This window comes from Bubalus bubalis, chromosome 13 (assembly GCF_019923935.1).
Source record: "Bubalus bubalis isolate 160015118507 breed Murrah chromosome 13, NDDB_SH_1, whole genome shotgun sequence".
In the NCBI taxonomy this organism is placed as follows: Eukaryota; Metazoa; Chordata; class Mammalia; order Artiodactyla; family Bovidae; genus Bubalus; species Bubalus bubalis.
In genome coordinates, this window is record NC_059169.1 from 63,307,727 (window position 1) to 63,334,512 (window position 26,786).

A 26,786-nucleotide genomic window follows, 5' to 3' on the forward strand; every position below is an offset into this window, starting at 1 on the left:
GACCATAGTTTTGACTATACAGACAACATTTTTCAGAATTAAGATTAGAATAATTATAATTGCCAAAATATTTTAGAATTTAATTTAACATTTAAAGATTTTCTATATATAGAAGAATGTATACTATAAAAATCCATTTATTATAGAAGTCCTTCTCTATGCTGTTTTAGAGAACTTACAAAATAACCTTACTTGACCAGAAAAATACATAATGATTTATGTGTGTAGGTTTTATATATATTTTCACAATGTACTGGTACATTTATGACTAAAAATTGAAATTCAGAAAAATAATGAAATTGGATGTTTTTTATTCTTGTATAATCCTGGTGACCTTTTATTCATCCATTCAAAAGACATAATTCATTATGTAGTTACATTAAGTTCAGTTCAGTTCAGTCACTCAGTCATGTCCAACTCTTTGCAACTCCCTGTCCATCACCAACTCCTGGAGTTCACCCAGACTCACGTCCATCGAGTCACTGATGCCATCCAGCCATCTCATCCTCTGTCGTCCCCTTCTCCTCCTGCCCCCAATCCCTCCCAGCATCAGTCTTTTCCAATGAGTCAACTCTTCACATGAGGTGGCCAAAGTACTAGAGTTTCAGCTTTAGCATCATTCCTTCCAAAGAAATCCCAGGGCTGATCTCCTTCAGAATGGACCGGTTGGATCTCCTTGCAGTCCAAGGGACTCTCAAGAGTCTTCTCCAACACCACAGTTCAAAAGCATCAATTCTTCAGTGTTCAGCCTTCTTCACAGTCCAACTCTCACATCCATACATGACCACAGGAAAAACCATAGCCTTGACTAGATGAGCCTTTCTTGGCAAAGTAATGTCTCTGCTTTTGAATATGTTATCTAGGTTGGTCATAACTTTCCTTCCAAGGAGTAAATGTCTTTTAATTTCATGGCTGCAGTCACCATCTGCAGTGATTTTGGACCCCCCAAAATAAAGTCTGACACTGTTTCCAATGTTTCCCCATCTATTTCCCATGAAGTGATGGGACCAGATGCCATATCTTCGTTTTCTGAATGTTGAGCTTTGAGCCAACTTTTTCACTCTCCACTTTCACTTTCATCAAGAGGCTTTTTCCTCTTCACTTTCTGCCATAAGGGTGGTGTCATCTGCATATCTGATGTTATTGATATTTCTCCCTGCAATCTTGATTCCAGCTTGTGCTTCTTCCAGCCCAGCGTTGCTCATGATGTACTCTGCATATAAGTTAAATAAGCAGGGTGACAATATACAGGCTTGACGTAGTCCTTTTTCTATTTGGAACCAGTCTGTTGTTTCATGTCCAGTTCTAATTGTTGCTTCCTGACCTGCATACAAATTTCTCAAGAGGCAGATCAGGTGGTCTGGTATTCCCATCTCTTTCAGAATTTTCCACAGTTTATTGTGATCCACACAAAGGCTTTGGCATAGTCAATAAAGCAGAAATAGATGTTTTTCTGGAACTCTCTTGCTTTTTCCATGATCCAGCGGATGTTGGCAATTTGATCTCTGGTTCCTCTGCCTTTTCTAAAACCAGCTTGAACATCAGGAAGTTCACGGTTCACATATTACTGAAGCCTGGCTTGGAGAATTTTGAGCATTACTTTACTAGCATGTGAGATGAGTGCAATTGTGCGGTAGTTTGAGCATTCTTTGGCATTGCCTTTCTTTGGGATCGGAATGAAAACTGACCTTTTCCAGTCCTGTGGCCACTGCTGAGTTTTCCAAATTTGCTGGCATATTGAGTGCAGCACTTTCACAGCATCATCTTTCAGGATTTGAAATAGCTCAACTGGAATTCCATCACCTCCACTAGCTTTGTTCGTAGTGATGCTTTCTAAGGCCCACTTGACTTCACATTCCAGGATGTCTGGCTCTAGGTGAGTGATCACACCATTGTGATTATCTGGGTCGTGAAGATCTTTTTTGTACAGTTCTTCTGTGTATTCTTGCCACCTCCTCTTAATATCTTCTGCATCTGTTAGGTCCATACCATTTCTGTCCTTTATCGAGCCCATCTTTGCATGAAATGTTCCCTTGCTATCTCTGATTTTCTTGAAGAGATCTCTAGTCTTTCCCATTCTGTTGTTTTCCTCTGTTTCTTTGCATTGATTGCTGAAGAAGGCTTTCTTATCTCTTCTTGCTATTCTTTGGAACTCTGCAATCGGATGCTTATATCTTTCTTTTTCTCCTTTGCTTTTCGCTTCTCTTCTTTTCACAGCTATTTGTAAGGCCTCCCCAGACAGCCATTTTGCTTTTTTGCATTTCTTTTCCATGGGGATGGTCTTGATCCCTGTCTCCTGTACAATGTCACGAACCTCATTCCATAGTTCATCAGGCACTCTCTCAGATCTAGGCCCTTAAATCTAATTCTCACTTCCACTGTATAATCATAAGGGATTTGATTTAGGTCTAGTGGTTTTCCCTACTTTCTTCAATTTAAGTCTGAATTTGGCAATAAGGAGTTCATGATCTGAGCCACAGTCAGCTCCTGGTCTTGTTTTTGACTGTATAGAGCTTCTCCATCTTTGGCTGCAAAGAATGTAATCAATCTGATTTTGGTGTTGGCCATTTGGTGATGTCCATGTGTAGAGTCTTCTCTTGTGTTGTTGGAAGAGTGTGTTTGTTATGACCAGTGCATTCTCTTGGCAAAACTCTATTGGTCTTTGCCCTGCTTCATTCTGTATTCCAAGGCCAAATTTGCCTTTTACTCCAGGTATTTCTTGACTTCCTACTTTTGCATCCCAGTCCCCTATAATGAAAAGGACATCTATTTCGGGTGTTAATTCTAAAAGGTCTTGTAGGTCTTCATAGAACCATTCAACTTCAGCTTCTTCAGTGTTACTGGTTGGGGCATAGACTTGGATTACTGTGATATTGAATGGTTTGCCTTGGAAACGAACAGAGATCATTCTGTCGTTTTTGAGGTTGCATTCAAGTACTGCATTTCGGACTCTTTGGTTGACGATGATGGCTATTCCATTTCTTTTGAGGGATTCCTGCTCGCAGTAGTAGATATAATGGTCATCTGAGTTAAATTCACCCATTCCAGTCCATTTCAGTTCGCTGATTCCTAGAATGTCAACATTCACTCGTGCCATCCCTTGTTTGACCACTTCCAATTTGACTTGATTCATGGACCTGACATTCCAGGTTCCTATGCAATCTTGCTCTTTACAGCATCGGACCTTGCTTCTATCACCAGTCACATCCACAGCTGGGTGTTCTTTTTGCTTTGGCTCCATCCCTTTATTCTTTCTGGAGTTATTTCTCCACTGATCTCCAGTAGCATATTGGGCACCTACTGACCTGGGGAGTTCCTCTTTCAGTATCCTATCATTTTGCCTTTTCATACTGTTCATGGGGTTCTCAAGGCAAGAATACTGAAGTGGTTTGCCATTCCCTTCTCCAGTGGACCACATTCTGTCAGTTCTCTCCACCATGACCTGCCCATCTTGGGTTGCCCCACGGGCATGGCTTAGTTTCATTGAGTTAGACAAGGCTGTGGTCCTAGTGTGATTAGAGTGACTAGTTTTCTGTGAGTATGGTTTCAGTGTGTCTGCCCTCTGATGCCTTCTTGCAACACCCATCGTTTTACTTGGGTTTCTCTTACCTTGGGCGTGGGGTATCTCTTCATGGCTGCTCCAGCAAAGTGCAGCCGCTCGCTGCTCCTTACCTTGGACAAGGGCTATCTCCTCACTGCCGCCCCTTTTGACCTTCAACATGGGACAGCTCCTCTAGGCCCTCCTGCGCCTGCGCAGCCACAGCTCCTTGGAGATGGGGTTGGTCCTCCCTGCCGCCGCCCCTGGCCTCGGGCTTGGGGGCATGGGGTAGTTCCTCCCGGCTGCTGCTCCTGACCTCGGACGCGGGGTAACACCTCTCGTCATCACCCCTGACCTCGGACGCAGGGTAGCTCCTCTCGGCAGTCCCCCACTCGACCTCGGACGCGGGGTAGCTCCTCTCGGCCGTTCCTCAGGCAAATAATTAAAGTTATATTTTTATATCAAAGTCATCAGCTCTTAAAACCCTCAAATATTCAAGCATTATTATAATTAGAATTTTCAAAGTTAGAAGTGAAATGCATTATGCTGTCATATAATTTTTGTGAGTTAGTCTTAGATGTGGCTGATTCCGCATAATTTCTTTGTCAACAGACACTACCATATGTGTTTGTGTGCATGTGTACACACATGTAAAATATACACACATGTAAAATATATAATGAAAATTATATATTTATACACACACATAAAATATATAAGGAAAATTATTTGTGAAGGGATTTTTAAGTTTTATGGTGAGTAATGGAGTAAGTACTGGGTCTAATTGAGAAATACAGTTTGTAGTAATTGATTCATCAGCTCCTTTACTTTCTAGGACCTCTTCAGTGAAAGTTCCCTTATGTACCAGACACTGAGGTAGGCACTAGGATGTGTAACGGAGAGCAAGACTCGGCCTCTGTCCTTCAGTGCTTGTATTTTTTATGAGATACAGATAAAGTACATGTAAATCAAGTGCAGGTCTTAATTAGTTCTACGAATGAAATAATGTGTTTCAATATAGAATGATGGAGACTTAACCTTAGGTAGAGTAATCAGTAAATGCCTCTTTGAAGAGATGGCAGCTCAAACTGAGAACTGAAAAGTCAGAAAGAGTTGGTCATGCAAAGAAATAGTGAAAGAGCACTGCAAACAGAGGAAACAGTGAGCAAAACGTCTGTGAGTTGGAGGAAACAAGGTTTTTTGAGGAACTGATCAAAATCTGGGTGATTGGAGCCTATAGAGACAAAATGGAAGAACAATGTGAGATGAAGCCCATAAGGTAGACATTGAGATTTGTTAAGGTTTGACAAACTGGGGGACAGAGCTTATATTGTGTAACAGGAGCAGTGGGAAGCCATTGAAAGGCTAAAGGAGTGACACTGATGTTTTAATAAGATCTTTCTGTGGTGGTAGAAAGAGGCAGGGTCAAAGGAAGTGTAGATCTGGTATAGTGTTTTGGTCACATTAGCTACACAGGAATTTATTAAATTAATGAAATTAAAATTTAGCAGAAGAGTCTTGTTTCTAGCTGTTTCCAGTGAGGTTGTTTCCATTTGGTGACTATTAGTAAAATGCATGGTCATATTTCATTTCCCATGGGTAAATATCTAATAGTAGAATTACTGGGAGATATGGGTAAATGTGTGTTTTAACATTATTAGAAACTTGATCAATTGTTTTCCAAAGGTGGCTATGCCATTTTGTATCCACACAAGAAACAAGGGGAGTTCTAGTTCTTTCTTATTCTCTTTAACACTTTGTATAGTCTTTTTGATTTGAATCTAGTAGGTGCATAGTGGTTACTTACTGTGGATTTAATTTGCATTTTCTTAATGACAAATGATGTTGAACATCATTTTTTGTGCTTATAGGACACTTTTATATCTACTTAAAAATATGTTTAGATCCTTTGCTTACTGAAAAAATGAGTTTTTATTATCATGTGAGAGCTCTTTATAAATTCTGGTATGGGTCCTTTATCAGATACATGATCTCCTGTTCTCTGAACAGTAAATTAATTTTGCAGAATTCTGAATTAGCAATATATCTTATGTAGTTTGTCTTTTTGTTGCCTGTTTAAAAATATTTGCCTAATCTAAAGTAATGCCAAAGAGTATCTACCTAATTTAAAGGCAATGCCAAAGAATGTTCAACCTGCTGCACAATAGCTCTCATCTCACATGCTATCAAAGCAATGCTCAAAATTCTGCAAGCGAGGCTTCATCAGTATGTGAACCAAAAACTTCCACGTGTTGAAGATAGATTTAGAAAAGGCAGAGGAACCAGAGATCAAACTACCAACATCTGGTGAAAAATAGAGAACACAAGAGAGTTCCAGAAAAAACATCTGCTTTATTGACTACTTCACAACCTTTGACTGTGTGGATCCCAACAAACTGTGGAAAATTCTTCAAGAGATTGGAATACCAGACCACCTTACCTGCCTCCTGCGAAATCTGTATGTTCATAAAGAAGCAACATTTAGAACTGGATGTGGAAGAACAGACTGGTTCCAAGTTGGGAAGGGAGTAGTACTTCAGGGCTGTGTGTTGTCACCCTGGTTGTTTAACTTACATGCAGAGTACATCATGAGAAATGGTGGGTTAGATGAAACACAAGCTGGAATCAAGATTGAAGGGAGAAACATCAATAACTTCAGATAATGCAGATGACACCACCCTTATGGCAAAAAGCAAAGAGGAATTGAAGAAACTCTTGATGAAAGTAAAAGAGGACAATGAAAAAGCTGGCTTGAAATTCAATATTCAAAAAACGAAGATCATGGAATCTGGTCCCATCACTTCATGACAAATAGATGGGGAAGCAATGAAAAAGCTGGCTTAAAATTCAGCATTCAAAAAACGAAGATCATGGAATCTGGTCCCATCACTTCATGGCAAATAGATGGGGAAGCAGTGGTGGACTTTCTTTTCATGGGTTCCAAAATCATTGCAGATGGTGACTTCAGCCATGAAATTAAAAGACACTTGCTCCTTGGAAGAAAAGCTATAACCAACCTAGACAGCATATTAAAAAACAGAGACATTACTTTGCCAACAACAGTCCATCTAGTCAAAGCTATGGTTTTTCCAGTAGTCATGTATGTATGCGAGAGTTGGACCATAAAGAAAGCTGAGTGCTGAAGAATTGATGCTTTTGTACTATGGTGTTAGTGAAGACTCTTGAGAGTCCCTTGGACTGCAAGGAGATCCAACCAGTCCATCCTAAAGGAAATCAGTCCTGAATATTCCTTGGAAGGACTGATGCTGAAACTGAAGCTCCAGTATTTGACCACCTGATGTGAAGAACTGAGGCACTGGAAAAGACCTGATGTTGGGAAAGAATGAAGGCTGGAGGCGAAGGGATTGACAGAGGATGAGATAGTTGGATGGCATCACCGACTCAATGGACATGAGTTTGAGCAAGCTCCAGTAGTTGGTGATGGGCAGGGAAGCCTGGCGTGCTGCAGTCCATGGGGTCGCAAAGAATTGGACACAACTGAGCAACTGAACTGAACTGAATCTAAAGTAGTAAAAGAGATTTTTGTAGATGTTTTATAGACTCAACTCCTATCATTGTGAATAGTGTAAAGTATAAGTCAAGGTTCATTTATTGGCATGTGGGTGTCCAGTTTTTCCTGCTAATAAATAATGACCAGTTATCATTGATACCTTGTTTTTTGTCAACTGATCATCCACTGATATGATTTGTGTGTGTCTATTTCTGGACTTCCTGTAATGTTCTATTAATTCAGATGTTAATTCTAATGGCAGTACCACATTGTCTTCCTTTTTGTTACTTTGTCATAAAATTTAGTAGTTTAGGACCTCTCAAGTTTGTTCTGCATTGGATTTATTTGGTCTGTTAAGCATGCGTGCTAAGTCGCTTCAGTTGTGTCTGACTTTGTGTTATCCTAGGGACTGTAGCCTGCCAGGCTCCTCTGTCCATGGGATTCTCCAGGCAAGAATACTGGAGTGGGTTGCCTCCTCCAAGGGATCTTTCCAACCTAAGGATCAAACCCACTGCCCTTAAGCCTCCTGTGTTGGCAGACAGCTTCCTTACCACAAGGGCCACCTGGGAAGCCCTTGGGCTGTTATAATCCCCTTTAATTTCCATGTGCATTCTAGTATCAGCTTGTGAATTTCTGACAAAAAGTTACAATTTTGATTTGGAGTATGGAAAAACTGGGGTGGGATTAACAAATGATGCATTTCTATTTCTGTTTAGGTTTTAGTTTTCTCTTTTAATAAAAATCTTTGGAATGTTTTCTAGTTTTAAATGTGTAGCCTTTACAAATATTTAGATAAATTTCTGAGTATATTATGTTTTATGCTATTTTTAAAAATTATTTTCTTCTTATATTTTAAAATTAATTAATTATATATTTTTCAAATGTGTATACCTCTCCTTTGCCTTTAGCTTCTCTTCTTTTTTCAACTGTCTGTAAGGCCTCCTCACACAACCATTTTGCCTTTTTGTATTTCTTTCTTTTGAGTTTGATCTTGATCACTGCCTCCTGTACAGTGTCGTGAACCTCCATCCATAGTTCATCAGGCACTCTTTTCTATCAGATCTAATCCCTTGAATCTGTCACTTCCACTGTATAATCATAAAGGATTTGCTTTAGGTCATACTTGAATGGTCTAGTAGTTTTCTCTATTTCCTTCAATTTAATTCTGAATTTGGCATAAGGAGTTCATGATCTGAACCACATTTAGCTCCCAGTCTTGTTTTTGCTGGCCGTATAGAGCGTCTCCTTCTTTGGCTGCAAAGAATATAATCAATCTGATTTCAGTATTGACCATCTGGTGATGTCCATGTGTAGAGTCTTCTCTTGTGTTGTTGGAAGAGGGTGTTTGCTCTGACCATCACCTTCTCTTGGCAAAACTCTGTTAGCCTTTGCCCTGCTTTGTTTTGTACTCTAAGGCCAAATTTGCCTATTATTGCAGGTATCTCTTGACTTCCTACTTTTGCATTCCAGTCCCCTATGATGAAAAGGACATCTCCTTTGGGTGTTAGTTCTAGAAAGTCTTGTAGGTCTTCATAGAACCATTCATTTTTAACTTTTTCATCATTACTGCCTGGGGCATAGACTTGAATCACTGTAATATTGAATGGTTTGCCTTGGAAACAAACAGAGATCATTCTGTTGTTTTTGAGATTGCCTCCAAATACTACATTTTGGACTCTTTTGTTGACTGCGATGGCTATTCCATTTCTTCTAAAGGATTCTTTCCCACAGTAGTAGATATGGTCATCTGAGTTACATTCACCCATTCGAGTCCATTTTAGCTCATTGATTCCTAAAATGTTGATGTTCACTCTTGGCATCTCCTGTTTGACCACTTCCAATTTACCTTGATTCATGGACCTAACATTCCAGGTTCCTTTGCAATATTGCTCTTTACAGTGTCGAACTTTACTTCCATCACCAGTCACATCCACAACTGGGTGTTGTTTTTCCTTTAACTGTGTCTCTTCATTCTTTCTGGAGTTCTTTCTCCTCTTTTCTCTAGCAGCATATTGGGCACCTGCTGATGTGGGGAGTTCATCTTTCAGTGTCATATCTTTTTGCCTTTTTATATGGTTCATAGGGTTCCCAAGGCAAGAACACTAAAGTGGTTTGCCATTCCCTTCTCCAGTGGACCATGTTTTGTTAGACCTCTCCATCATGACCCATCCATCTTGGCTGGCCCTACATGACATGGCTCATAGTTTCATTGAGTTAGGCAAGGCTGTGGTCCATGTGATCAGTTTGGTTAGTTTTCTGTGATTTTGTTTTTTATTCTGTCTGCCCTGTGATGGAGAAGGATAAGAAGCCTATGGAAGTTTCCTGATAGGAGAAACTGACTGAGGGGAAAACTGGGTCTTGTTCTGATGGGCGGGGTCATGCTCAGGAAATCTTTAATCCAATTTTCTGTTCATGGGAGGGGCTGTGTTCCCTCCCTGTTGTTTTACCTGAGGCCAAACTATGGTGGAGGTAATGAAGATAATGGTGACCTCCTTCAAAGGATACCATGCAAGGACTGCTGCTCTTAGTGCCTAGGTTGCTGCTGCAAGCCACTGCCAACCCACACTCCTGGACACTCTTGGGCAAGTCTGAGTCAATCTCTTGTGGGGTCACCGCTCATTTCTCCTGGGTCCTGGTAGGCACAAGGTTTTCTTTGTGCCCTCCAAGATTCTGTTTACTCAGTCCTGTGTAAACTCTGGTGGCTCTATGGTGGGGTTAATGGTGACCTCCTCCAAAAGGGCCTATGACATACCTGGGTCTGCTGCACTCAAAACCCCTGCTCCTGTGGCAGACCACCGCTGACCCATACCTACGCAGAAGACACTCAAACACTCAAAGGCAGGTCTTGTCAGTCTGTGGGGTCTCCTGGTGTGCACAAGGTCTTGTTTGAGCCCTCCGAGCATCTCTGGTGGGTATGGGATTTGATTTTAAACATGACTTCACCCCTCCTACCATATTCCTGGGCTTTTCCTTTGCCCTTGGATGTGGGATATCTTTTTTTGGTGGGATCCAACATTCTCCTATTGACAGTTGTTCAGCAGAAAGTTTTAATTTTGGTGTTCTCACAGGAGAAGATGAGTGCAGGTCCTTTTACTCCACCGTCTATATACCCATTTGAATTGAGAGTTCCAAAGAATTGGAAGGAGAGATAAGAAAGCTTTCCTCAGTGATTAATGGAAAGAAATAGAGGGAAACAATAGAATGGGAAAGACTAGAGATCTCTTCAAGACAATTAGAGATACGAAGGGAACATTTCATGCAAAGATGGGCACAGTAAAGGACAGAAATGGTAAGGACCTAACAGAAGCAGGAGATATTATACAGAGATGGCAAGAATACACAGAAGAACTATACAGAAAAGATCTTCATGACCCAGATAACCATGCTGGAGTGATCACTCATCTAGAGCCAGACATCCTGGAAAGTGAAGTCAAGTGGGCCTTAGGAAGTATCACTACAAACAAAGCTAGTGGAGGTGATGGAATTCCAGTTGAGCTATATCAAATCCTAAAAGATGATGCAGTGAAAGTACTGCACTCAATATGCCAGAAAATTTGGAAAACTCAGCAATGGCCACAGTACTGAGAAGGTCAGTTTTCATTCCAATCCCAAAGAAAGGCAATGCCAAAGAACGTTCAAACTACCCCACACTTGTATTCATCTCACACACTAGTAAAGTAATGCTCAAAATTCTCCAAGCCAGGCTTCAATAGTATGTCCACCGAGAACTTCCAGATGTTCAAGCTGGATTTAGAAAAGGCAGAGGAACCAGAGATCAAATTGCTGGCATCTGTTGGATCATCGACTTTTGGTTTATTGACTATGTCAAAGCCTTTGACTATGTGGATCACAACAAACTGTGGATAGTTCTTAAAGAGATGGGAATACTAGACCACCTGACCTGCCTCTTGAGAAACCTGTATGCCGGTCAAGAAGCAACAGTTAGAACTGGACATGGAACAACAGACTGGTTCCAAAACGGGAAAGGTGTATGTCAAGGCTGTATATTGTCACGCTGCTTATTACCGTCTGTGCAGAGTACATCATGAGAAATGCCCTACTGGATGAAACACACGTTGGAATCGACTACCAGGAGAAATATCAGTCAGCTCAGATGTGCAGATGACACCACCCTTATGGCAGAAAGCGAGGAACTAAAGAGCGTCTTAATGAAAATGAAAGAGGAGAGTGAAAATGTTGGCTTAAAAATCAACATTTAGAAAACTAAGATCATGGCATCTGGTCCCATCACTTCATGGCAAATAGATGGGGAAACAATGGAAAGAGCGCAAGACTCTTTTTTGGGGCTTCAAAATCATTGCAGATGGTAACTGCAGCCATGAAATTAAAAGACGCTTGATCTTTGTAAGAAAAGTTATAAGCAACCTAGACAACATATTAAAAAGCAGAGACATCACTTTGCCAACAAAGGTCTGTGTAGTCAAGGCTATGTTTTTTCCAGTAGTACGGTATGGATGTGAGAGTTGGACTATAAAGAAAGCTGAGTGCCAAAGAATTGATGCTTTAGAATTTTGGTGTTGGAGAAAACTCTTGAGAGTCTCTTGGACTACAAGGAGATCCAAGCAGTCCATCCTAAAGGAAATCAGTCCTGAATATTCATCGGAAGGACTGATGCTGAGGCTGAAACTCCAATACTTTGGCCACCTGATGCAACGAACTGACTCCTTAGTAAAGACCCTGATGCTGGGAGAGATTGAAGGTGAGAGGAGAAGGGGATGACAAAGCTTGAGATGGTTGGATGGCATCACCGACTAGATCGACATGAGTTTTGAGTAAGCTCTGGGAGTTGGTGATGGTTAGGGAAACTTTACGTTCTGTAGTCCATGGGATCGCAAAGAGTCGGACATGACTGAGCAATTGAACTGAACTGAACTGAACTGAATTATATATTTTCGGCCATTCTGGGTCTTCATTTCTCTATTTGAGGCAAGCAAGGCCTGCTCTCTATTTGTGATGTTTGGTCTTCTCATTGCTGTGGCTTCTCTTGTTGTGGAGCACAGACCATTGGTGCACAGGCTTCAGTCTTTGTGGTGCTTAGAGTTGGTTGCTCCAAAGCATGTAGTATCCTCCTAGACCAGAGATCGAACCAGTGTCCCTTGCATTGCAAGGCAGATTCTTAACCACTAGACCACAAGGGAAGCCCCTGCTTTATGCTTTTTCAAGTGATCTTCCTTTTGAATTTATTGTTCTAATTATTCTCTGCCTGTATAAAAAATGTAAAGGTTTTTTGTATATTGATTTTAAATCTTGAGAATTTAGTAAAATTTTTATTAATTTGGAAGTTTTGGAATAGATTCCTTAGGATTTTCCATGGAGACCGGTACAAGATTTGTATATGTATTTTTTCTTTTACAATTTACATGCCTTTTATATATCTGTTTTTCTTATCATTTTACATTAGCTTAAGCATCCAGTATAATGCTGAATAGAAGTGTTTGGAGAGGAAATCTTGCCTTATTCTTAAAAAGTGCATATTCATTGACCATTAAGTATGATGTTTACTGTAGATGTGTCATAGATGCCTTTTATCAGTTTAAGTTCTTTATATCCCTATTGCTAAAAGTTTATTTAATGAATAGTTTTGGATGTTCTCAAATGATTTTCCTATAATGATAATGGGACTTTTGTTCTTTATCTGTGAATCTGTTGAATTACAGTGTTTCATTTTTTCATTGGTAAAACCTACTTCCTTTCCTGGGATAAAATGTATGAAGACATGATTTTTTTTATTTTATTTTTTTAACATGCTGCTGGATTTACTTGCTGTGTTTTGTTAAGATTTTTTGTGTGTCTATGTTCATAAGGGTTATTTTGCTATAGTTTTTTGTTGTTCTTCCTGACATGGTTTTCTGTTTTTATTATCATGATATTGTTGGCCCACAAAATGAGTTTGGAATTGTTCCTTCATTTTAAAATTTGAGGAAACTATTGTGCAAAAATGGTGGTCATTCTAAGTAATTGAAAGAATTCATGTGTGAAATGTAAATTTCCGTGTTACTCTCTCCATACACCTCACCCTCTCCCTCCTCCCCTACCCCCGTGTCCATAGGTCTTTTCTCTATGTCTGTTTTTCCATTGCTGCTCTGAAATTAAATTCATCAGTACCATCTTTTTATATTTCATATATATGTGTCCATATACAATATTTATATTTCTCTTTCTGACTTACTTCACTCTGTATAATAGGCTCTAGGTTCATCCACCACAATAGAATTGACTCAATGTGTTCCTTTTTATGGCTGAGTAGTAGTCCATTTTATATATATACCACAGCTTCTTTAATCAGTCATCTGTTGATGGACATCTAGGTTGCTCTCATGTTCTAGTTATTGTAAATAGTACTGCAATGAACATTGGGGGTGGATGTGTCTTTTTCAGTTGTTTTTTTCTAATTGCTTAAGGTAGAAGCAGAAGTGATTAATTTGAAATCTCACACCAACAGTAAAGAATCTGCCTGCAGTGTGGGTGACCTGGGTTTGATCCCTGGGTTGGGAAGATTACCTGGAGGAGGGCACGGCAACACACTTCCAGTGTTCTTGCCTGGAGAACCCCATGGAGAGAGGAGCCTGGCGGGCTACAGTCCACGGGGTTGCAAAGAGTCAGACATCATTGCACACACGGATGTGGGTTCAAATACAATTTCCCCTTCCCCCTTAGTAACATAAGCATTTAATGCTACATATTTCCCTAAAGCACTCTTTTACTGTATCCCATAAATGTTGATATGTTATGTTTTCCTATTCATAGAGATAAAAAGTAGTTTTCCTTGTGACTCCTTCTTTGACCCACAGTTTACTTAGAATAATGTTCCAGATATTTTATTAATTTTTTCCTGTTATGTATTTTTATTGATTTTTTACTTAATTCCGCTGTGTTCTAAATTTTAAACTTTATTGAGAATTCATTTATAGCCCAGGATATTCTCATTCTGGTGAATATTTGATATGTGTTTGAAATGTGTTGCTTGATAGAGTGATTTATTTGCCTCTGTAACAGTTAGATCAGAGAAGGCAATGGCACCCCACTACAGTACTCTTGCCTGGAAAATCCCATGGACGGAGGAGCCTGGTAGGCTGCAGTCCATGGGGTCGCTGAAGGTCGGACACAACTGAGCGACTTCACTTTCACTTTTCACTTTAATGCATTGGAGAAGGAAATGGCAACCCACTCCAGTGTTCTTGCCTGGAGAATCCCAGGGACAGGGGAGCCTGGTGGGCTGCCGTCTGTGGGGTCACACAGAGTCGGACATGACTGAAGTGACTTAGCAACAATTAGATTGTGCTTAGTCACTCAGTCACTTAGGACTCTTTGAGACCCCATGGACTATAGCCCACCGTGCTCCTCTGTCCATGGGATTTTCCAGGCAAGAATACTGGAGTGGGTTGCCATGCTCTCCTCCAGGGGATTTTCCCAACCCAGGGATTGAACTCAGGTCTCCCACATTGAAGGTGAACTCTTTGCCATCTGAACCAGCAGGGAAGCCCAACAATTAAATTAAGTTGATTGACAATGAGGGATTGATTCTGGATACCCAAATTTGAGGATGCTCAAGTCACATAGTTGGCCCTCTGTATCCAGGGCGCCTGCTTTCAAGGGTTCAACCAATTGAGAGGATCTTGTAGTACTGTAGTATTTATTGGGGGGAAAAAAATCCATGTCTTCTTTAAGGGGGTGGCTGTTAAGGTTCTAGTATTTATTTTCTTTTCACATTTAGTGTTTTCTCTAGAGTTTACAATATGCATTCTTAACTTATCACTCTGTACCTTCAAATAATATACTACTTCAAGTATAGGGTATGAATATCTTCTAAAAGTGTACTTACATTTCTCCTTTCTTGTCATTTGTAATCTTTCTGTCATTGGTTTTACTTTCATGGGTTATAAATTCCTTAATGTATTATTATTTTTTGCTTTAGATAGTTTTCTTTTAAAGAATTTTCAAAATGAGAAAAAAGAATGTCTTTTGTATTTAACAACAGTCTTAACAATTCTGCCTCTCTTTGGTTTTTTTGTGACATTTCATATTTCCATCTGGTATTGTTTTCCTTCTGTTGAAAGAACTTACCTTAACATTTTTTTTATAGTAAAAGACTGTGGGCAACAGACTCTCTCAGCTTTTATTTGTCTGCAGAAGTCTTTACTTTGTTTTTTTTTTTTATGAAATACATTAATGTTTTCAGTGTTTGCCTGAGAATTAGAATTTAAAGGCATATTGTAGTTTGGCATTTAACAGATTTAGTTTTCCTTCAAACATCAACTGGCTCCTTGCTAGCTCAATGTATTTATCATCTTTGCTTGTGTAGTCTTACAAAACAATTATAAAAAAATGGTTGTACTGCTTTTAATAAAGTGCATGTTGTTTAATACATACTTTATAGAAGGCACTTACTGTGTGATAGTCATTCCCTTTGTTTTTTTCCTCCCTTCCCTAGAGTTTTTATTGATGGTATTTGTAGCAGCAATTGTTGTACTCTTGGGTATAGTTATTTCTATACCACAGAAAGATTGTCAATATAAATTACTTCTAGAGAGGCCTGGTGGGAAAGAAACAGGAAAAAACAATTTTTTTTCTATTTTTCTTGCCTTGGTTTGTTGGGTATAGGATCATTAATTTTTATTGTGTTCATGTCCAAATTATAAAGTGCTTTTCTGTTATTTACTGAACATTTTGTTAAAAGTCATTTATTATACATGTTAATGTGTAGCACCATATCTGGAAGGGTAGATGACTGGTGGAAATACATATTTATGTCTTGTGGATGATCTGTCTGGTAATGATATGCTTCTTAATTCTTTATGATATTGAAAAGAGAATTCTGATGCTGACACTGGCTTAGGGACCTTGGGAAGCTTACTTAACTTATGCTCACCTCAGTTTCCTTGTTTAAGGTTCTCATCTTAGAGTTATGAGAATAAATGAGGCTATATGCTTTAATTACTCAAGACATAACATGTTCACAAAATGGTGGTTCTTCATTATCTTGTTTTTCACTTTTTTGTTTCTTTGTAAAATTACATACATGTATGGGGTTTCCCAGGTAGCTTAGTGGTAAATAATTCACCTGCCAATGCAGGAGATGCAGGTTCAGTCCCTGGGTTGGAAAGATCCCTTGCAGGAGTAAATAAATGGCAGCCCACTCTAGTGTTCTTGACTGGGAAATCTCATGGACAGAAGGAGCCTGGTGGGCTACAGACCATGGGGTCACAAAGAGTCAAACGTGACTGAAGCGACTGAGCATAGCTTTATACTGAAGATCAATTCTTTAGAAAACATTAATTCAAGAGCTTTATAATTTCTAAAAGGAATTTGATTGGCTAAGAGTAGAAGACATCTGTATACTAATAGAAAACAAAATGTAAGCTGAAAGACAGAATAGAGGATGGAGATAAGATAAAAGTAGTTATCAGATATTGAAGAGAAAATTATTTTTTTTCTTTTGATAGGCCATTCTTTCCTGTCACTTTGTGTGTCTCATAATTTTTTTTTTGAAAATTGGATGTTTTGAATATTGTTAAGTGGAAACTGAAAATTGAATTCTTTTCCTTACTCTCTCTTGTTTGTAGTTAATATTGTGGGTTGTTAGTGCTATTAAGAAAAAGATAATTATCTTCCTTTTATTTTGCTCTGTGCTGGAGATCTCTTCAATACTTAGGCTGTTTACATCTCTGCCATAGCTTTTACTTCTACTAGTGTAGATACCTAAAGGTCAGCTACAAATGAAATCTTAAAGTCTTTGTAAGCCTTTTCTGAATGTGTGACCTGCTCTGGGCATACATGTGGCTTTCTGGATTACCCATTATCCACCGTATACCCACAATTGCCTTCTTTCCCCATATCTTCCTTGCCAGGCTTCTAGATCTGTCTGTTGCTTGTGTCAAGTGTTGTCTTGCTCCAGACTGCTGCAGGTAATATGTGTGACTTTAAATGCTCTTAGCAAAAGTGTCCTAACTCTTGCGACGTTATGAGTTGGTTAAAGCAAAGGGAATTCTTTGGGTCTATCCTTGACGGAGCTGGAAGTCAGGTTTAGACTCACAGTTCTTTGAAAATAAGGTCCTTAGTGCTCCCTTTGGAACTAGCAACCCTCACCATGGTGCAGGCTGGAGTCCTTGTAACTACTGAAGTCTGGGCTGCAGAGATTGAAGGTGGGATAGTGCTTTTCACCACAAAACGATAACTTCTTTTTAACCAAGTCTTCCTTTGCTTATTGTACATTTTTTACTTTATTTCAGAAATTTTCAGAAGTTAATGTGCCAGTTTTTCCAGATCATAAGTGTGTTTGTTTCTTTCTGTCTCTCTCTCTTTTTTTTTAGGAGGACATAACTGCCCAGTCTGCTGTTTTTTGGTGACATCATTTCCAACATTCTTTTTCAAAGGAAGATGTTGTAACTGATTTCACTTGAAAATAGAAACTGGAAGTGAAAATATATTTAAGCCTGATTTTAATAACTAAAAATTGTGTGCTGAATACTTAGCCTCTTACTTAGACAATAATGTCTCCTAAATTTTACCTGTGAAACCTTACATATTTTCTAAGTTATAAAAGAAGAAAAAGTAAGGCAACCAAGGGATATAAACAAGAAGGAGGAAATGTTTTCTTTGGCTTTGTGATTATCACTGGAATATTAAAAGTTACATAGCATTAAGAGCAATTCATTGCCGAAAGAGAAAAGTGGATTATGGTAGTAGAAAGTCTGGCTTACAACCTGATGATGGACCATGATCCGTGAAGTCCTCCTGCCAGCTTGCTTCCTTCCCTCTTCCTCTCATTTGGCTATCTTTTCATTTCATGTTAAATATTGAATAATTTGCATAGGTTTGTCAGTGTGCCAGTAATCCGGATAAGGTTGATAGATAAGAAACGGTCCTTACCCTTACACAGCTTACTGTAAAGTGAGGGTTAGAAAAAAATTTGTAAACATCTGGGATATACTGAAATGATTGTGGTGATTTGGATAGGTTGTAATGAGAGTTCAGGGAAAGGCTCTGTTTGTAGTTAGTGGGAGGACTTTCTGCATTAAGTGCTATTTAAACTGATATTTGGAGGCTTCAGTTCTGTTCAGTCACTCAGTCGTGTCCTACTCTTTGCAACCCCATGGACCACAGCACACCAGGCTTCCCTGTCTATCACCAACTCCCGGAGCTTACTCAAGCTCATGTCCATCAAGTCAGTGATGCCATCCAACCATCTGTCTCATCCTCTTTTGTCCCCTTCTCCTGCCTTCAATCTTTCCCAGCATCAGGGTCTTTTCTAAGGAGTCAGTTCTTCACATCAGGTGGCCAAAGTATTGGAGTTTCAGTATTTCAGTTTCAACATCAGTCCTTCCAATGAATATTCTGGACTGATTTCCTTTAGGATTGACTCCAGCACTCATATCTGTACATGATTACTGGAAAAACCATAGCTTTGACTAGACAGACCTTTGTTGGCGAAGTAATGTCTCTGATTTTTAATATGCTGTCTAGGTTGGTCATTTGGAGGCTTAATGGAAGTTAAAATTAGAAGTTGGGAGAGAGCCCTATCTCATGAATAGGGAATAACATTAAAAAGAGTTTTAAAGGATTCCCTGGTGGTCCGGTGTTTAAGAATGTGCCTTGTAATGCAGGGGACATGGTTTCTTTCAATTCCCGATTGGGGAACTAAGATACCACATGTAATGGGGCAGCTAAGCCCTCCTGCCACGACTGGAGCACCCATGCGCTGCAACTAAGACCGGATACAAGCCAAATAAATAAATATTTGTTTTAAAAAGAATTTTAGATGAAATGAGAAATGGCGTTACAGAAATGTTCTTTATGATAGTAGCTAGGGACTAGGAGGAGAAGGCAATGGTACCCCACTCCAGTACTCTTGCCTGGAAAATCCCATGGACGGAGGAGCCTGGTAGGCTGCAGTCTATGGGGTTGCTAAGAGTCGGACACGACTGAGCAACTTCACTTTCACTTTTCACTTTCATGCATTGGAGAAGGAAATGGCAATCCACTCCAGTGTTCTTGCCTGGAGAATCCCAGGGACGGGGGAGCCTGGTGGGCTGCCGTCTATGGGGTCGCACAGAGTTGGACACGACTGAAGCGACTTAGCAGTAGCAGGGACTGGGAAGTATAGGAAGCTGAATGTGGGATGCTGAATTGGGGCTTTATAAGCAACAGGAGTGGAAAAGGTCAGTTTTCATTCCAATCCCAAAGAAAGGCAATGCCAAAGAATGCTCAAACTACTGCACAATTGCACTCATCTCACACACTAGTAAAATAATGCTCAAAATTCTCCAAGCCAGGCTTCAGCAATATGTGAACCGTGAACTTCCAAATGTTCAAGCTGGTTTTAGAAAAGGCAGAGGAACCAGAGATCAAATTGCCAACATCTGCTGGATCAATGAAAAAGCAAGAGAGTTTCAGAAAAACATCTATTTCTGCTTTATTGACTATGCCAAAGCCTTTGACTGTGTGGATCACAATTAACTGTGGAAAATTCTGAAAGAGATGGGGATACCAGACTGCCTGACCTGCCTCTTGAGAAACCTGTATGCAGGTCAGGAAGCAACAGTTAGAACTGGACATGGAACAACAGACTGGTTCCAAATAGGAAAAGGAGTACATCAAGGCTGTATATTGTCACCCTGCTTATTTAACTTATATGCAGAGTGCATCATGAGCAACGCTGGGCTGGATGAAGCACAAGCTGGAATCAAGATTGCTGGGAGAAATATCAATAACCTCAGATATGCAGATGACACCACCCTTATGACAGAAAGTGAAGAAGAACTAAAGAGCCTCTTGATGAAAGTGAAAGAGTAGAGTGAAAAAGTTGGCTTAAAGCTGAACATTCAGAAAACTAAGACCATGGCATCCGGTCCCATCACTTCATGACAAATAGATGGGGAAACATTGGAAACAGTGGCTGACTTGATTTTTGGGGGCTCCAAAATCACTGCAGATGGTGATTGCAGCCATCAAATTAAAAGACACTTACTCCTTGGAAGGAAAATTATGACCAACATGGACAGCATATTAAAAAGCAAAGACATTACTTTGTCAGCAGGGGTCTGTCTAGTCAAGGCTATGGTTTTTCCTGTGGTCATGTATGGATGTGAGAGTTAGAGTATAAAGAAAGCTGAGCACCGAAGAATGGATGCTTTTGAATTGTGGTGTTGGAGAAGACTCTTGAAAGTCCCTTGGACTGCAAGGAGATCCAACCAGTCCATCCTAAAGGAGATCAGTCCTGGGTGTTCATTGGAAGGACTAATGTTGAAGCTGAAACTCCAAAACTTTGGCCACCTGATGTGAAGAACTGACCCTGATGCTGGGAAAGATTGAGGGCAGGAGGAAAAGGAGACAACAGAGGATGAGATGGTTGGATGGCATCACGGACTCAACAGATATGAATTTAGGTAGACTCCAGGAGTTGGTTATGGACAGGGAGGCCTGGCGTGCTGTGATTCATAGGGTCGCAAAGAGTCGGATACGACTGAGCGACTGAACTGAAGCAATGTTATCTAGCTTAGAGTTTATCCACAGAGTTGCAAAGAAATCTAACAGGTTAATGATTATCCAGTTTGATCTAATTAACATAAACTGAATTATTCTTTATGATCCTAACTAATAATCTTTCAAAATAAAGATGTTTAAAACTCAATACTTAAAAAATAAAAGATACTTGAATTGCTAGTTATTATAAACCTTAGAACTTTCAGAAGATAGTACATTTCCAGGCCATGATTTTATATTCTAAATTTTTATACAATAATTTTTATGCTTTTATGTAAACACAATTTAGTTAACTAAAAAAGAATATTTTTGTTTATTTTCTTAGTTATTTATTTTTTTATTGCCAATTTTCATGTAATTGGGCCTTCAGTTTTCTTTACTGTGATTTGCTATCTCTGAATGTTTCATTTCTTACCCACAGAAATCATTTTGTCTTTCTTCATTTTACCCATACACCGTTCTTCAGTTCACTTCATTTCAGTTCAGTTGCTCAGTCGTGTCCGACTCTTTGCGACCCCATGAATCGCAGCACGCGAGGCCTCCCTGTCCATCACCAACTCCCGGAGTTCACCCAGACTCACGTCCATTGAGTCAGTGATGCCATCCAGCCATCTCATCCTCTGTCGTCCCCTTCTCCTCCTGCCCCCAATCCCTCCCAGCATCAGAGTCTTTTCCAATGAGTCAACTCTTTGCATGAGGTGGCCAAAGTACTGGAGTTTCAGCTTTAGCATCATTCCTTCCACAGAAATCCCAGGGCTGATCTCCTTCAGAATGGACCGGCTGGATCTCCTTGCAGTCCAAGGGACTCTCAAGAGTCTTCTCCAACACCACAGTTCAAAAGCATCAATTCTTCGGTGCTCAGCTTTCTTAACAGTCCAACTCTCACATCCATACATCACCACTGGAAAAACCATAGTCTTGACTAGACGGATCTTTGTTGGCAAAGTAATGTCTCTGCTTTTGAATATGCTATCTAGGTTGGTCATAACTTTCCTTCCAAGGAGTGAATGTCTTTTAATTTCATGTCTGCATTCACCATCTGCAGTGATTTTGGAGCCCCCAAAAATAAAGTCTGACACTGTTTCCGTTGTTTCCCCATCTATTTCCCATGAAGTGATGGGACCAGATGCCATGATCTTCGTTTTCTGAATGTTGAGTTTTAAGCCAGCGTTTTCACTCTCCTCTTTCACTTTCATCAAGAGGCTTTTTTAGTTCCTCTCACTTTCTGCCATAAAGGTGGTGTCATCTGCATATCGGAGGTTTTAAGGCACTGATTTTTTTCATAGAGCTACTATGACGTGTCCCAGATTGATGTTTTAAGTTTATACCCTTGACTTCATAACAAGGCATTTCATTACATTTTTTAGTCTAGATTACAAGTTTGGATCTGCCACCTAACTCATGTGTGACTTTGTTTATATTGCTTACCCTCATTTATCTTCAGTTTCCTTCTCTGAAGGCAACTATGTCTTTTCCTCATAGTGTTGTTAAAGAATTATTTAAATAATGAAGACTGATTGTTTCTACTTTTTATTGTATGTATTCTTTGATAAATACTGAACTATAATATGTCCCTAGTGGTGGAATTATAGTTATAAGCAGTTAGCCTCCTTAATACTAATGTGTTAACACTAATGTGTTAAAAATTAATAGGGTTAGAAAGACCATCTGAAAACATAGGTCCATTCTGTTATATGCATATAGTAAATATTGTTACAGTTTCTGGCAGTGAAATCAAGGAGCTGTAACTTTTTTTTTTTTTTTGTAATTAAGTGATGTGTAGAAAGGGGCATTTTTTTTTTAATTGTGAAAGATGGAAACTTAGGCTTCACATAATAGCCTGATTGTTAGAATTAAACATTATAATTGTTCATTCCTTTAAGAACAGAGTTTTGTTTTTTTTTTACTACTGAGCCCATTTCTGCTACTTATACATTTGATAATGTTTCTTGATTATACTAGATTCTATTTAAGCATTTACAACTAATTCAGTCTGAAGAATTTGTCAGTGTTCTTCCATTTTAGTGTATGCTAATTTTACGTATGTTTATTCTGAGGCTCACAGAATTAAACTTTGGAATCTACTTTTTTTAGTTCAGTCAGTAAGTTGTCCACGTCATTCTTTTTCAACCTACTTTATTTCTCTGTATGGTTTGCTTCTAGAGAACCTCTTCTGAGTTACTAACGATAGGTCTACAAGTTGACAGTAGTGACACAAGTCAGTTGGATATATAAATATGAATAAAGAAGCAGTTCTTGATTTGAAGATGGCATAGTTAAAATGTTGCTTGAGTTGGTTTTGCTAGATTGACAAGTAATATCTAAGGGAGTACACAGTCCATAATAATTTATCATTTACCAGAAACATAAAGGTTACACTGGCTGTTTCTTTGTACTTTAGATGTATGTGGTCAGATGACTACTTTTTTTACCTCAAAGTTGGGGTTAGAGAGTAAGTACTATCTAATTTTAACTCCTTGATTGAATGCTCCTGACTTTGTTACTAAGTGCTTATAACCCAGCTACTTTATTTATTTAATCTTCACAACAGGCTATTAGCTAGGAACTTTTAGTCCCATATTGTAGATGAATTGACTTAGGCTTAGAGATGTAGCATCGTTAAAGGTCACATAGCAAGTGAGTGGTACAGCAAAAATCAGCCAACAGGAAGTCTGAATTCAGAGCCAATCTCTTAACCTTCCTCATAGCTATTTTTGTTAATAAACCAGAAATAGTAGGAGGAGTTGAAATTGTTTGCCATGTAAAAGTAAAACCAAGGTTTAACCAGAGAAAATGTTAGTTCAGTAAAAGGTCAGAAGTCAGCATAAGGGTTATAGTCTCTTATAAAATTGAATTTTGGAGCTGTTACAAAGAAAATAATATATGTGGCATATAATATTTCACAATTTGAGAATACTTTGTTTTTAAACTCTTAAATTTTAGAAGACTTTTAAAATGTTCTTAAATGAGATTTTATTGCTTTTTTGAAGTTTTGTAAAGAAAGACTTAGTGGATTTTGGTCCTGGGTTCTCTATCTACTGGTTTTGTGAAATTTTTTCATGTTGCTTGAACTTTCTGTACCTGTGATTCCTTACCTGTAAAATGAAGATAATAGTAGAGTTCTTTGTCAAGCACTTAGAATAGTTCTAAATGACATATGAAGTTCAGTTCAGTTCAATCGCTCAGTTGTGTCCAACTCTTTGTGACCCCCTGAACTGCAGCATGCCAGCCTTCCCTGTCCATCACCCAGAGCTTACTCAAATTCATGTCCATTGAGTCAGTGATGCCATCCAACCATCTCATCCTCTGTTGTCACCTTCTCCTGCCTTCAATCTTTCCCAGCATGAGGGTCTTTTCCAGTGAGTCAATTCTTTACATCAGGTGGCCAATCATCTTCTGCATCAGTCCTTCCACTGAATATTCAGGACTGATTTCCTTTAGGATGGACTGGTTGGATCTCCTTGCAATTCAGGGGCTCTGAAGAGTCTTCTCCAACACCACAGTTCAAAAGCATAAATTCTTTGGTGCTCAGCTTTCTTTATGGTCCAATTCTCCCATCCATACAGTACACGACTAAATGGACCTTTTTCAGCAAAGTAATGTCTCTGCTTTTTAATATGTTGTCTAGGTTGGTCATAGCTTTTTTTCCAAGGAGCAGGCATCTTTTAATTACATGGCTGCAGTCACCATCTACAGTGATTTTGAATCCCAAGAAAATAAAGTCTGTCACTATTTCCATTGTTTCCCCATCTATTTGCCATGAAGTGATGGGACTGGATGCCATCATCTTCATTTTTTGAATGTTGAGTTTTAAGCCAGCTTTTCATTCTCCTCTTTCACTTTCATCAAGAGGCTCTTTAGTTGTTTGCTTTCTGGCATAAGGGTGATGTCATTGGCATATCTGAGGTTATTGATATTTCTCCTGGCAATCTTGATTCCAGCTTTTGCTTCATCCAGTCCAGCATTTCTCATCATGTACTCTTCATATAAGTTAAATAAGTTTAAGTAGTGTTGTTATTATTGCAATTATCTTCCCATCTATATTATATTATGTGCTCATCCATCTGTATTAATGAACACCTTTCATGGATGGAAAATTAATTCCACTTCTTGAGTCTAATCTCTAGTCCCTAATCTTATCTTCCTTTATTTCCTCTTTCTTAGCTACTCACTATTTGTCTTCTTTTATACTTTATATAATTTGTAAGCCAACCTCAACCTTTTTTGGAATAAAATAGAATATATTTAAATACAAATATACATTTTTATTTCTGGAATTTAGCACTGTTAGTGCATGGGATTTTTGTGTCCACAGATATATTTCTATTTCTTAGAACAGGAAGTTCTAGTCTTTAATAAATAAAATATCTATTGAATGAGGAAATAAATAACTTCAAATTTGTCACATATTTTGTATATGCCTGTTAGCTTCTGCCTAAATTTCCTATTCTCTAGATCAAAAAGATATCCACGTTGTTAATATTTTTCTTAAAAATGGTACTGATTACTGTATAAACTAATTCATGTGTGAGTTGACCAGTATAGAATTAAGAGGATCATCATATCTTTTATTCCAAGTGTATTTGTCTGTCATGGTACTTAAAGGAGCATTTAGGAGGGACAGCAGTACTTATGACTCACTTAGCATAATGTCACAAGTCAAATATGTTGCCGCCTTTCCCAGTTTACATGTTTTTTTTTTTTTTTTAAAGTACCACTGGATATTAGGTATTTCTCTTTTAAACAGTTTTACCATTAATTCTTTCAACATTTATTATAAGTTTGCTAATATAGTTTCTCATTTCTTCATATTCTGTACATGGAGATTAGACCCAGTTATTCTTTTTTTTTGTTACATCTTTTTTGTCAGTCTAGTAATATAAAAGAAAATGAATTTCCATGCCTTGATATTCATCTTTAGTGATCTGCATCTTCTAGGATTTATCCCTTTTCAGACTCAGTGCCTTTTTTAAGATTTGTCCCGGAACTTACCTCTTAGTCATTTGTTCTACTTTGCTCTATTCTTCTAGATTTGAAATTGCCTTTTCCCATTTGAAAGAAAAAAAAAAATTCTCTTAGATAGTTTTATTTCTTACAGTGCCTTTCACTTATCTGTAGTGACATTTTTTAAATCAAAATTAGTTTTTGACTAGAAAACTTGAAATTTTTTAGATTCCTAATATGTTTTTGCTAGCTAAATATTTGTTTTGTTGTATATATAACCTCTCATATTATCATTAGTGATTTTTTTCTGTTTCTTTTCAGCTGGTTGGTGGAGAATTTGACTTGGAGATGAACTTTATTATCCAAGATGCTGAGAGCATAACATGCATGACAGAGCTTTTGGAACACTGTGATGTCACATGTCAAGCAGAAATATGGAGCATGTTTACAGCCATCCTACGAAAAAGTGTTCGGAATTTACAGACTAGTACAGAAGTTGGGCTCATTGAGCAAGTATTGCTGAAAATGAGTGCTGTAGATGACATGATAGCAGGTATGGGATTATCTGATAGGAAAGTATAATTTAAATGTTCATATACTTCTTTTATTCTCTAGTTTAATATACGTTTGTTGAAGCTACTTTGTTTTAAAATAGATAAGTCAAGATGTATTGGAAATGTGCCTTTTATATTAAGAGAAAACCTGAAGAATGAAAGATGATTTCTGTATTAGACAGATATAATTACTATTTTGGTTTTCCAGGTTTTAGAAAATCTGAGTAATGTGGTATAAGTGCTCTGAGATCTATCAGAAAAAGGAACAGTACCTTTCGATGTAGAACTTAAACTTTTACATAATTAAAATACTACAATACATATTACATTTTTATAAAATTAGTACTTTATTAAAAGTTCTCTGAACTCCATCTTCTTCAGTCTGACATTTATGGAACAGGAAATGCTAAAAGCCTTAGGACAAGCATGTTGTGATTTTTGAAAGTGTCAATCTTACTCTGATATTTTCTGGAGGAACTTTTGTCTTAAATGCAGACATTGTGGATTAGACAATTTGAGTGAAATTTTAAGATAAAAGTTTTAATAATTTTGTGTTGTTATGTGTTATTTGAAATAATAATTTTGATATGTGTAATTCTTCATCATCAGTCCTTTACTCACCTGCAAATCCATTTCCCTCTGGTTAAATGCACTTAAGTACAAATATTTTGAAAGATGGTACCAGAGCACCAGCTATTCCCAGAAAATAAGGAGTTTGTGATGATTCTCTTAAGCC

At 38.5% G+C, this 26,786-nt stretch overlaps 1 protein-coding gene across 8 annotated transcripts in view; it reads left to right on the plus strand.

The window, feature by feature from the left end:
* The window catches only part of NBEA (neurobeachin), a 656,478-nt gene that overhangs the window by 64,903 nt on the left and 564,789 nt on the right, over positions 1-26,786 (plus strand). For all 8 annotated transcript variants that reach the window (XM_025263201.3, XM_044927359.2, XM_025263205.3 and 5 more), the window contains exon 2: positions 25,818-26,049. In XM_025263201.3, coding sequence (XP_025118986.2) covers positions 25,818-26,049 — 232 coding nt within the window. The remainder of the gene's footprint in view (positions 1-25,817; positions 26,050-26,786) is intronic.